Source organism: Procambarus clarkii, chromosome 67 (assembly GCF_040958095.1).
Source record: "Procambarus clarkii isolate CNS0578487 chromosome 67, FALCON_Pclarkii_2.0, whole genome shotgun sequence".
Taxonomy (NCBI): Eukaryota; Metazoa; Arthropoda; class Malacostraca; order Decapoda; family Cambaridae; genus Procambarus; species Procambarus clarkii.
Genome location: NC_091216.1, coordinates 13,238,643 through 13,252,018, shown reverse-complemented (window position 1 = coordinate 13,252,018; position 13,376 = coordinate 13,238,643). Strand labels below are relative to the sequence as shown.

Below are 13,376 nucleotides of genomic sequence, written 5' to 3'. Positions count from 1 at the left end.
ACACACAACCTTAACATATTAAGAATAACCTTAACACATTATGAACATAATGCCGGTGTTATTATGCGAATAATTCACCTGGTAATATGAGAATATTACAGATGTTAATGTGAGAATAATTGAGTTGTTAATGTGAGAATAACACAGTTGTTAATGTCAGAATAACACAGTTGTTAATGTGAGAATAACACAGTTGTTAATGTCAGAATAACACAGTTGTTAATGTGAGAATAACACAGTTGTTAATGTGAGAATAACACAGTTGTTAATGTGAGAATAACACAGTTGTTAATGTGAGAATAACACAGTTGTTAATGTGACAATAACACAGTTGTTAATGTGACAATAACACAGTTGTTAATGTGACAATAACACAGTTGTTAATGTGAGAATAACACAGTTGTTAATGAGAGAATAACACAGTTGTTAATGTGAGAATAACACAGTTGTTAATGAGAGAATAACACAGTTGTTAATGTGAGAATAACACAGTTGTTAATGTGACAATAACAGTTGTTAATGTGACAATAACAGTTGTTAATGTGAGAATAATGTAGTTATTATTAGGAGAATAATATAGTTGTTAATATAATAATAAGAGTAGTTAAGAGGATGTGTTGAGAGGAGGAGGAGGGTGGTGGTGGGTCAGGGTCAGGAAGGTCACTCATGTTGTGGGATTATCACCGTCATCCTTTAATGTTTATTTTCAAGAAACATTGTGTCCATGACTATTGTGATGAGGAAGGTCACGCAGGACGCTCCTACTGGGCCACGACTAGTGCAGGACGCTCCTACTGGGCCATGACTAGTGCAGGACGCTCCTACTGGGCCATGACTAGTGCAGGACGCTGCTACTGGGCCATGACTAGTGCAGGACGCTCCTACTGGGCCATGACTAGTGCAGGACGCTGCTACTGGGCCACGACTAGTGCAGGACGCTCCTACTGGGCCATGACTAGTGCAGGACGCTGCTACTGGGCCATGACTAGTGCAGGACGCTCCTACAGGGCCATGACTAGTGCAGGACCCTCCTACTGGGCCATGACTAGTGCAGGACCCTCCTACTGGGCCATGACTAGTGCAGGACCCTCCTACTGGGCCATGACTAGTGCAGGACGCTCCTACTGGGCCATGACTAGTGCAAGACCCTCCTACTGGGCCATGACTAGTGCAGGACCCTCCTACTGGGCCATGACTAGTGCAGGACCCTCCTACTGGGCCATGACTAGTGCAGGACGCTCCTACTGGGCCATGACTAGTGCAGGACCCTCCTACTGGGCCATGACTAGTGCAGGACCCTCCTACTGGGCCATGACTAGTGCAGGACGCTCCTACTGGGCCATGACTAGTGCAGGACGCTCCTACTGGGCCATGACTAGTGCAGGACGCTCCTACTGGGCCATGACTAGTGCAGGACGCTCCTACTGGGCCATGACTAGTGCAGGACGTTCCTACTGGGCCATGACTAGTGCAGGACGCTGTTACTAGGCCATGACTAGTACAGGACGCTCCTACTGGGCCATGACTAGTGCAGGACGCTCCTACTGGGCCATGACTAGTGCAGGACGCTCCTACTGGGCCATGACTAGTGCAGGACGCTCCTACTGGGCCATGACTAGTACAGGACGCTCCTACTGGGCCATGACTAGTACAGGACGTTCCTACTGGGCCATGACTAGTGCAGGACGCCCCAACTGGGCCATGACTAGTACAGGACGCTCCTACTGGGCCATGACTAGTACAGGACGCTCCTACTGGGCCATGACTAGTGCAGGACGTTCCTACTGGGCCATGACTAGTGCAGGACACTCCTACTGGGCCATGACTAGTGCAGGACGCTGCTACTGGGCCATGACTAGTGCAGGACGCTGTTACTGGGCCATGACTAGTGCAAGACGCTCCTACTAGGCCATGACTAGTACAGGACGCCCCTACTGGGCCATGACTAGTGCAGGACGCTGTTACTGGGCCATGACTAGTGCAGGACGCTCCTACTAGGCCATGACTAGTACAGGACGCCCCTACTGGGCCATGACTAGTGCAGGACGCTCCTACTGGGCCAAGACTAGTACAGGACGCCCCTACTGGGCCATGACTAGTGCAGGACGCCCCTACTGGGCCATGACTAGTACAGGACGCCCCTACTGGGCCATGACTAGTGCAGGACGCCCCTACTGGGCCATGACTAGTACAGGACGCTCCTACTGGGCCATGACTAGTACAGGACGCCCCTACTGGGCCATGACTAGTGCAGGACGCCCCTACTGGGCCATGACTAGTACAGGACGCTCCTACTGGGCCATGACTAGTACAGGACGCTCCTACTGGGCCATGACTAGTGCAGAACGTTCCTACTGGGCCATGACTAGTGCAGGACACTCCTACTGGGCCATGACTAGTGCAGGACGCTCCTACTGGGCCATGACTAGTGCAGGACACTCCTACTGGGCCATGACTAGTGCAGGACGCTGTTACTGGGCCATGACTAGTGCAGGACGCCTCTACTGGGCCATGACTAGTACAGGACACTCCTACTGGGCCATGACTAGTGCAGGACGCTGTTACTGGACCATGACTAGTACAGGACGCTCCTACTGGGCCATGACTAGTGCAGGACACTGCTACTGGGCCATGACTAGTACAGGACGCTGCTACTGGGCCATGACTAGTACAGGACGCTCCTACTGGGCCATGACTAGTACAGGACGCCCCTACTGGGCCATCACTAGTACAGGACGCTCCTTCTGGGCCATGACTAGTACAGGACGCTCCTACTGGGCCATGACTAGTACAGGACGCTCCTACTGGGCCATGACTAGTACAGGACGCTCCTACTGGGCCATGACTAGTACAGGACGCTCCTACTGGGCCATGACTAGTACAGGACGCTGCTACTGGGCCATGACTAGTACAGGACGCTCCTACTGGGCCATGACTAGTACAGGACGCTCCTACTGGGCCATGACTAGTACAGGACGCTCCTACTGGGCCATGACTAGTGCAGGACGCCCCTACTTTGCCATGACTAGTACAGGACGCCCCTACTGGGCCATGACTAGTACAGGACGCTCCTACTGGGGCATGACTAGTACAGGACGCTCCTACTGGGCCATGACTAGTACAGGACGCTCCTACTGGGCCATGACTAGTGCAGGACGACCCTACTGGGCCATGACTAGTACAGGACGCTCCTACTGGGCCATGACTAGTACAGGACGCTCCTACTGGGCCATGACTAGTGCAGGACGCTCCTACTGGGCCATGACTAGTACAGGACGCTCCTACTCGGCCATGACTAGTGCACGACGCTGTTACTGGGCCATGACTAGTACAGGACGCTGCTACTGGACCATGACTAGTACAGGACGCTCCTACTGGGCCATGACTAGTACAGGACGCTGCTACTGGGCCATGACTAGTACAGGACGCTCCTACTCGGCCAAGACTAGTACAGGACGCTCCTACTGGGCCATGACTAGTACAGGACGCTCCTACTGGGCCATGACTAGTACAGGACGCCCCTACTGGGCCATGACTAGTGCAGGACGCTGTTACTGGGCTATGACTAGTACAGGACGCTCCTACTGGGCCATGACTAGTACAGGACGCCCCTACTGGGCCATGACTAGTACAGGACGCTCCTACTGGGCCATAACTAGTGCAGGACGCCCCTACTGGGCCATGACTAGTACAGGACGCTCCTAGTGGGCCATGACTAGTACAGGACGCTCCTACTGGACCATGCCTTGTGCAGGACGCTCCTACTGGGCCATGACTAGTGCAGGACGCCCCTACTGGGCCATGACTAGTACAGGACGCTCCTACTGGGCCATGACTAGTACAGGACGCTCCTACTGGGCCATGACTAGTACAGGACGCTCCTACTGGGCCATGACTAGTACAGGACGCTCCTACTGGGCCATGACTAGTGCAGGACGCCCCTACTGGGCCATGACTAGTACAGGACGCTCCTACTGGGCCATGACTAGTACAGGACGCTCCTACTGGGCCATGACTAGTGCAGGACGCCCCTACTGGGCCATGACTAGTACAGGACGCTCCTACTGGGCCATGACTAGTACAGGACGCTCCTACTGGGCCATGACTAGTGCAGGACGCTCCTACTGGGCCATGACTAGTGCAGGGCGCCCCTACTGGGCCTTGACTAGTGCAGGACGCTCCTACTGGGCCATGACTAGTACAGGACGCTCCTACTGGGCCATGACTAGTGCAGGACGCTGTTACTGGGCCATGACTAGTACAGGACGCTTCTACTGGGCCATGACTAGTACAGGACGCTCCTACTGGGCCATGACTAGTACAGGACGCTGCTACTGGGCGATGACTAGTACAGGACGCTCCTACTGGGCCAAGACTAGTACAGGACGCTCCTACAGGGCCATGACTAGTACAGGACGCTCCTACTGGGCCATGACTAGTGCAGGACGCTCCTACTGGGCCATGACTAGTACAGGACGCTGCTACTGGGCCATGACTAGTACAGGACGCTCCTACTGGGCCATGACTAGTGCAGGACGCTGCTACTGGGCCATGACTAGTACAGGACGCCCCTACTGGGCCATGACTAGTACAGGACGCTCCTACTGGGCTATGACTAGTACAGGACGCTCCTACTGGGCCATGACTAGTACAGGACGCTCCTACTGGGCCATGACTAGTACAGGACGCTCCTACTGGGCCATGACTAGTGCAGGACGCTCCTACTGGGCCATGACTAGTGCAGGACGCTGTTACTGGGCCATGACTAGTGCAGGACGCCCCTACTGGGCCATGACTAGTACAGGACGCTCCTACTGGGCCATGACTATTACAGGACGCTCCTACTGGGCCATGACTAGTACAGGACGCTCCTACTGGGCCATGACTAGTACAGGACGCTCCTACTGGGCCATGACTAGTGCAGGACGCCCCTACTGGGCCATGACTAGTGCAGGACGCTACTACTGTGCCATGACTAGTACAGGACGCTCCTACTGGGCCATGACTAGTGCAGGACACCCCTACTGGGCCATGACTAGTACAGGACGCTCCTACTGGGCCATGACTAGTACAGGACGCTCCTACTGGGCCATGACTAGTACAGGACGCTCCTACTGGGCCATGACTAGTGCAGGACGCCCCTACTGGGCCATGACTAGTACAGGACGCTCCTACTGGGCCATGACTAGTACAGGACGCTCCTACTGGGCCATGACTAGTGCAGGACGCTGTTACTGGGCCATGACTAGTGCAGGACGCCCCTACTGGGCCATGACTAGTACAGGACGCTCCTACTGGGCCATGACTAGTACAGGACGCTCCTACTGGGCCATGACTAGTACAGGACGCTCCTACTGGGCCATGAGTAGTGCAGGACGCTCCTACTGGGCCATGACTAGTGCAGGACGCCCCTACTGGGCCATGACTAGTACAGGACGCTCCTACTGGGCCATGACTAGTGCAGGACGCCCCTACTGGGCCATGACTAGTACAGGACGCTCCTACTGGGCCATGACTAGTGCAGGACGCTGTTACTGGGCCATGACTAGTGCAGGACGCCCCTACTGGGCCATGACTAGTACAGGACGCTCCTACTGGGCCATGACTAGTACAGGACGCTCCTACTGGGCCATGACTAGTACAGGACGCTCCTACTGGGCCATGACTAGTGCAGGACGCCCCTACTGGGCCATGACTAGTACAGGACGCTCCTACTGAGCCATGACTAGTACAGGACGCTCCTACTGGGCCATGACTAGTGCAGGACGCCCCTACTGGGCCATGACTAGTACAGGACGCTCCTACTGGGCCATGACTAGTACAGGACGCTCCTACTGGGCCATGACTAGTGCAGGACGCTCCTACTGGGCCATGACTAGTGCAGGACGCCCCTACTGGGCCATGACTAGTACAGGACGCTCCTACTTGGCCATGACTAGTACAGGACGCTCCTTCTGGGCCATAACTAGTACAGGACGCTCCTACTGGGCCATGACTAGTGCAGGACGCTCCTACTGGGCCATGACTAGTACAGGACGCTCCTACTGGGCCATGACTAGTACAGGACGCTCCTACTGGGCCATGAGTAGTGCAGGACGCTCCTACTGGTCCATGACTAGTACAGGACGCTCCTACTGGGCCATGACTAGTTCAGGACGCCTCTACTGGGCCATGACTAGTGCAGGACGCTCCTACTGGGCCATGACTAGTACAGGACGCCCCTACTGGGCCATCACTAGTACAGGACGCTCCTACTGGGCCATGACTAGTACAGGACGCTCCTACTGGGCCATGACTAGTACAGGACGCTCCTACTGGGCCATGACTAGTGCAGGACGCTCCTACTGGGCCATGACTAGTACAGGACGCCCCTACTGGGCCATGACTAGTACAGGACGCTCCTACTGGGCCATGACTAGTACAGGACGCCCCTACTGGGCCATGACTAGTACAGGACGCCCCTACTGGGCCATGACTAGTACAGGACGCTCCTACTGGACCATGACTAGTGCAGGACGCTCCTACTGGGCCATGACAGGTGCAGGACGCTCCTACTGGGCCATGACTAGTGCAGGACGCTCCTACTGGGCCATGACTAGTGCAGGACGCTGCTATTGGACCATGACTAGTACAGGACGCTCCTATTAGGGTATAACTTTACAGAGAACATATACGGCACACATAAGCGCGATAAAACATCTATATTATTGCGACCGTCTCAAAGCTCTCAAAATGTACAAGAGGTACAACCCATTTTTGAAGGGCTTGTACCCCCTGAGCTCCCAGAACCCCATCAACCAGGTAATGTACTCTTTGGAAAGGAGACGAGAGAGTTATTAATTAATATATACATGGAAAATACTGCAGGACCAGGTCCCAAAATTGCACAGTAGAATAACAGCATACTGGAGCGAAAGGTACGGAAGGAAATGCAGAATAGAACCAGTGAAGAGTAGAGGTGCCATAGGCACAATCAGAGAACACTGAACATCAGAGGTCCACGGCTGTTCAACACCCTCCCAGCGAGCATTAGAAATTCTGCCGGAACAACCGTGGAGGAATTAAAGAGGCACTTAGATAAGTTCTTGCAAGAAATTCCGGTCCAATCAGTCTGTAGTGAATATGTGGGCCTGCGGGACGCTCCAAGCAACAGCCTGGTGGACCAAGTTCTCATAAGTCGAGCCTGCCCTCAGGCCAGGCTCGGGGAGCAGAACTCCGGAAACCCTCTTCAGGTATCCTCAAGGTATGCTTTATAGTGTTGGTGGGTGCTAGTATGGTGGTGGTGGGCCAGGTGCTAGTGTGGTGGTGGTGGATCAGGTGCTAGTGTGGTGGTGGTGAGCCAGGTGCTAGTGTGGTGGTGGTGGTGGGCCAGGTGCTAGTGTGCTAGTGTGGTGGTGGTGGTGGGCCAGGTGCTAGTGTGGTGTTGGTGGGCGAGGTGACAGTGTGGTGGTGGTGGGCCAGGTGCTAGTGGGTTGGTGGTGGGCCAGGTGCTAGTATGGTGGTGGTGGGCCAGGTGCTAGTATGGTGGTGGTGGGCCAAGTGCTAGTGTGCTAGTGTGGTGGTGGTGGGCCAGGTGCTAGTATGGTGGTGGTGGGCCAGGTGCTAGTGTGGTGGTGGTAGGCCAGGTGCTAGTGGTGGGCCAGGTGCTAGTGTGGTGGTGGTGGTGGGCCAGGTGCTAGTATGGTGGTGGTGGGCCAGGTGGTAGTGTGGTGGTGGTGGGCCTGGTGCTAGTGTGGTGGTGGTGGTGGTGGGCCAGGTGCTAGTGTGGTGGTGGTGGGCCAGGTGCTAGTGTGGTGGTGGTGGGCCAGGTGCTAGTGTGGTGGTGGTGGGCCAGGTGCTAGTGTGGTGGTGGTGGGCCAGGTGCTAGTTTGGTGGTGGTGGGCCAGGTGCTAGTGTGGTGGTGGTGGTGGGCCAGGTGCTAGTGTGGTGGTGGTGGTGGGCCAGGTGCTAGTGTGGTGGTGGTGGTGGGCCAGGTGCTAGTGTGGTGGTGGTGGTGGGCGAGGTGCTAGTGTGGTGGTGGTGGTGGGCCAGGTGCTAGTGTGGTGGTGGTGGTGGGCCAGGTGCTAGTGGTGGTGGGCCAGGTGCTAGTGTGGTGGTGGTGGGCCAGGTGGTGGTGGTGGTGGGCCAGGTGCTAGTGATGGTGGTGGGCCAGGTGCTAGTGGTGGTGGTGGGCCAGGTGCTAGTGTGGTGGTGGTGGGCCAGGTGCTATTGGTGGTGGTGGTGGGCCAGGTGCTAGTAGTGGTGGTGGTGGGCCAGGTGCTAGTAGTGGTGGTGGTGGGCCAGGTGCTAGTAGTGGTGGTGGTGGGCCAGGTGCTAGTGTGGTGGTGGTGGGCCAGGTGCTAGTGTGGTGGTGGTGGGCCAGGTGCTAGTGTGGTGGTGGTGGGCCAGGTGCTAGTGTGGTGGTGGTGGGCCAGGTGCTAGTGTGGTGGTGGTGGGCCAGGTGCTAGTGTGGTGGTGGTGGGCCAGGTGCTAGTGTGGTGGTGGTGGTGGGCCAGGTGCTAGTGTGGTGGTGGTGGTGGGCCAGGTGCTAGTGTGGTGGTGGTGGTGGGCCAGGTGCTAGTGTGGTGGTGGTGGTGGGCCAGGTGCTAGTGTGGTGGTGGTGGTGGTGGGCCAGGTGCTAGTGTGGTGGTGGTGGTGGGCGAGGTGCTAGTGTGGTGGTGGTGGTGGGCCAGGTGCTAGTGTGGTGGTGGTGGTGGGCCAGGTGCTAGTGTGGTGGTGGTGGTGGGCCAGGTGCTAGTGTGGTGGTGGTGGTGGGCCAGGTGCTAGTGTGGTGGTGGTGGTGGGCCAGGTGCTAGTGTGGTGGTGGTGGGCCAGGTGCTAGTGTGCTAGTGTGGTGGTGGTGGGCCAGGTGCTAGTGTGGTGGTGGTGGTGGGCCAGGTGCTAGTGTGGTGGTGGTGGGCCAGGTGCTAGTGTGCTAGTGTGGTGGTGGTGGGCCAGGTGCTAGTATGGTGGTGGTGGGCCAGGTGCTAGTGTGGTGGTGGTTGGCCAGGTGCTAGTGGTGGGCCAGGTGCTAGTGTGGTGGTGGTGGTGGGCCAGGTGCTAGTGTGGTGGTGGTGGGCCAGGTGCTAGTGTGGTGGTGGGCCAGGTGCTAGTGTGGTGGTGGTGGGCCAGACAGTCATACACATGTAATAGTGACCGCCGGGCAGGCCATGTGAAGGTGATGCAGGTTATCACGTCAGCACTCCCTCTACCCCGCCCACCCCCGGCCACACCCCCGACCACACCCCCGACCACACCCCCGGCCACACCCCCGACCACACCCCCGGCCACACCCCAGGCCACACCCCCGACCACACCCCCGCCCACCCCCGGCCACACCCCCGACCACACCCCCGACCACACCCCCGGCCACACCCCCGGCCACACCCCAGGCCACACCCCCGGCCACACCCCAGGCCACACCCCCGGCCACACCCCAGGCCACACTCCCGACCACACCCCCGGCCACACCCCAGGCCACACCCCAGGCCACCCCCCCGGACACCCCCCCGGACACACCCCAGGCCACACCCTCGCCCACACCCCCGGCCACACCCCCGGCCACACCTCCGGCCACACCCCATGCCACACCCCCGGCCACACCCCCGGCCACACCCCCGACCACACCCCCGGCCACACCCCCGACCACACCCCCGGCCACAACCCCGACCACACCCCCGACCACACCCCCGACCACACCCCCGACCACACCCCCGGCCACACCCCCGGCCACACCCTCGACCACACCCCCGGCCACAACCCCGACTACACCCCCGGCCACACCCCCGACCACACCCCCGGCCACACCCCCGGCCACACCCCCGGCCACACCCCCGGCCACACCCCCGGCCACACCCCCGGCCACACCCCCGACCACACCCCCGACCACACCCCCGGCCACCCCCCCGGCCACCCCCCGGCCACACCCCCGATCACACCCCCGGACACACCCCCGGCCACATCCCCGGCCACACCCCCGGCCACATCCCCGGCCACACCCCCGGCCACACCCCCGGCCACACCCCCGGCCACACCCCCGGCCACACCCCCGACCACACCCCCGGCCACCCCCCCGGACACACCCCCGGCCACATCCCCGACCACACCCCCGGCCACACCCCCGGCCACACCCTCGACCACACCCCCGGCCACAACCCCGACCACACCCCCGGCCACACCCCCGACCACACCCCCGGCCACACCCCCGGCCACACCCCCGGCCACACCCCCGGCCACACCCCCGGCCACACCCCCGACCACACCCCCGACCACACCCCCGGCCACCCCCCCGGCCACCCCCCGGCCACACCCCCGATCACACCCCCGGACACACCCCCGGCCACATCCCCGGCCACACCCCCGGCCACATCCCCGGCCACACCCCCGGCCACACCCCCGGCCACACCCCCGGCCACACCCCCGACCACACCCCCGGCCACCCCCCCGGACACATCCCCGGCCACACCCCCGGACACACCCCCGGCCACACCCCCGGCCACACCCCCGGCCACACCCCCGGCCACACCCCCGGCCACACCCCCGGCCACACCCCAGGCCACGCCCCCGGCCACACCCCCGACCACACCCCCGACCACAACCCCGGCCACACCCCCGGACACACCCCAGGCCACGCCCCCGGCCACACCCCCGACCACACCCCCGGCCACACCCCCGGACACACCCCCGGACACACCCCCAACCACACCCTCGGCCACACCCCCGGACACACCCCAGGCCACACCCCCGGCCACACCCCCGATCACACCCCCGGACACACCCCCGGCCACACCCCCGGCCACACCCCCGGACACACCCCCGGCCACACCCCCGGCCACACCCCCGATCACACCCCCGGACACACCCCCGGCCACCCCCCAGGCAACCCCCCCGGCCACACCCCCGATCACACCCCCGGACACACCCCCGACCACACCCCCAACCACACCCTCGGCCACACCCCCGGCCACCCCCCAGGCCACCCCCCCGGCCACCCCCCGGCCACTCCCCCGGCCACACCCCCAGCCACACCCCCGGCCACACTCCCGGCCACACCCCCGACCACACCCCAGGCCACACCCCTGGCCACACCCCTGGCCACACCCCCGGCCACACCCCCGGACACACCCCCAGCCACAACCCCGGCCACACCCCCAGCCACACCCCCGGCCACACTCCCGGCCACACCCCCGACCACATCCCAGGCCACACCCCTGGCCACACCCCTGGCCACACCCCACAGCCACACCCCACAGCCACACCCCACAGCCACACCACGCCCGCTGCTACACCATACACCCCCCGTCACACCGCCCCCCGTCACACCGCCCCAGGCCTCACCGTTCCACTCCCACCATGGACTTTCTCGACGAAAAAGGACAAGCCCCCAAAATGGTGGAGAGGGCAGACAGCCGGGAATGACACGCGTCTGCCCTGTTTTGCCCCCCCCCCGCGCCCCCCCCCCCCCCCTGGCCTACGTGCGCCAGGCAGCGTATAGTCTATGGCTACAGGGTGAGCCTCCACCCTCGGGGCCTCCCTACACCCACTGAGCACACCGTAGTGGGTCGAGGACCACCTTCCTGGGGTCTAGGATCTATCTTGAGGTTATCGTGAGATGATTTCGGGGTTTAGCGTCCCCGCGGCCCGGTCCTCGACCTGGCCTCCTTTTTGTTACACAACCACAGGAAGCATCCCGTAACAGCTGTCTAATTCCCAGGTACCTATATACTGCTAGATGAACAGGTGTGTCAGGGTGAAAGAAACTCTGTCCATTTGTTTTCGCTTCCACCGGGGATCGAACCCGGAGCCTCAGGACTACGAATCCGAAGCGCTGTCCACTCAGCTATAAGCCCCCCCCCCCCCTTAAGGATGGTTCGTCTACACCCTTAAGTGTCCATAATGGATGATAATGTTGGATGATACGTTAAGAGTTCTTCGCCAATTAATTAAAAGCGAAAATAATATATTTTTTTAAGTAATTATATGTTATTTGTCCAATTAACATCACAATCTTCAATCTCATGTCGGCTGGATTAAAAGCAGAATGATCCTGTTACTGGCAGTTACTCAACCACTGTTACAAAGTGGCGGACGCATTAGAGGCAAGACAAAGCGCAAATGTTGAATTCACAGAATTTACACTTTGATGAGTGTGACCATCATACTTTACACTTTGATGAGTGTGACCATCATACTTTACACTTTGATGAGTGTGACCATCATACTTTACACTTTGATGAGTGTGACCATCATACTTTACACTTTGATGAGTGTGACCATCATACTTTACACTTTGATGAGTGTGACCATTAAATGGGAGAGTATAAAATGAGATCAACAGGAATAGCCAGTAAAGTAGGGCGATGGATCTTCACTTTCCAAACAGAATACAAAGAGTCAATAGTCAATAAAACACAATTAAGTCCAAAAGTACAGTAAAAGGCACTGTACCCCCGGGGGGCCGTCCTTGCTCTACACAATGTTCACGTCGGGATACACTACACACAAACACACAAGTCACAGCTTCGTGTCAACAAACAAAACACAAATCAACACGAAAATACTTGTGTAGAAAACGCTGGAAAACTGTATTGCAGGTGTCAATAAAGCCACCGACTGGGCCACAGAAAGTTGACGTTTAGCAGTGATGAAGTCCGGGTCCAGGTAAATTCCAAGCAATTTAGGTATGGTAAAACATTAAGAAAGTCCAGGAAACATCGAGCACAAGACGCGAGTAGATCTGCTCATAGAAGGAAAGCAACATGTGAAAGATGTGGGAATAGTGATGTCTGACGACCTGACATTAAGTGAACATAATAACCGAGCAAATATAGCGGCGGCGGCCAGGATAATGATAGGATGGAGTATGAGAACCTTCACATCCAGGGACCCCCGTCACAATGCTCATACTGTTTAAATCACCGGTGGTGTCTTGAGTACTGCTCGATACTCTGCCAAGTTCAAGTACGTTTATTGAGACAATGAATACATCTCAAAGGTATTTATTATCTTCTCAAAGGCATAGAGACGTCTAGGCTAGTTCTACCCTCCCCTACTTCAAATCCCTCAGGGGGCGCACACATCCCCTTGAGTACAAATCCACAAATCAAAGTACAAGAATCACATTTTACTTTGCAGATTAAAATAATAAACACAACATTTGAGTGTTACATTCTTGAGGTAAAATTCTTGTAGCTCCTAAGTATACTGTCTATCATACCATTATCACACATCCAAACAACTTGATGTGGTACACTACTTATTTCCTTATTTCTATAGTTATCAATAAGTTGACACTCTAATACATAATGTTCTAAGGTGTGGGCGTGCGGCATACTACATAATTTACACTCCTTATCTTTTTCACTGACATCAACACCGTGTTGCCAGATATATTTGTA

At 58.0% G+C, this 13,376-nt stretch overlaps 5 protein-coding genes across 5 annotated transcripts; all 5 read left to right on the top strand.

Annotated features, from left to right (window-relative positions):
• Positions 1-666: 666 nt before the first annotated feature.
• Positions 667-1,488, top strand: LOC138355358 (adhesive plaque matrix protein-like). Its single transcript, XM_069310240.1, has one exon. It carries the CDS (start codon positions 667-669, stop codon positions 1,486-1,488), a length of 822 nt encoding a protein of 273 aa, XP_069166341.1.
• A 513-nt stretch (positions 1,489-2,001) lies between these two features.
• LOC138355357 (putative per-hexamer repeat protein 5) lies at positions 2,002-3,705 on the top strand. The gene has a single exon (XM_069310239.1). The coding sequence runs from the start codon at positions 2,002-2,004 to the stop codon at positions 3,703-3,705; it is 1,704 nt and encodes a 567-aa protein (XP_069166340.1).
• Positions 3,706-3,711: 6 nt separating this feature from the next.
• LOC138355356 (putative per-hexamer repeat protein 5) lies at positions 3,712-5,718 on the top strand. Its single transcript, XM_069310238.1, has one exon. The coding sequence runs from the start codon at positions 3,712-3,714 to the stop codon at positions 5,716-5,718; it is 2,007 nt and encodes a 668-aa protein (XP_069166339.1).
• Positions 5,719-5,721: 3 nt separating this feature from the next.
• Positions 5,722-6,648, top strand: LOC138355355 (putative per-hexamer repeat protein 5). Its single transcript, XM_069310237.1, has one exon. It carries the CDS (start codon positions 5,722-5,724, stop codon positions 6,646-6,648), a length of 927 nt encoding a protein of 308 aa, XP_069166338.1.
• Positions 6,649-9,160: 2,512 nt separating this feature from the next.
• On the top strand, positions 9,161-12,288 carry LOC138355354 (uncharacterized). Its single transcript, XM_069310236.1, has 2 exons — positions 9,161-10,258; positions 12,109-12,288. Exons 1-2 carry the CDS (start codon positions 9,161-9,163, stop codon positions 12,286-12,288), a joined length of 1,278 nt encoding a protein of 425 aa, XP_069166337.1.
• The last annotated feature ends 1,088 nt before the right edge of the window (positions 12,289-13,376 follow it).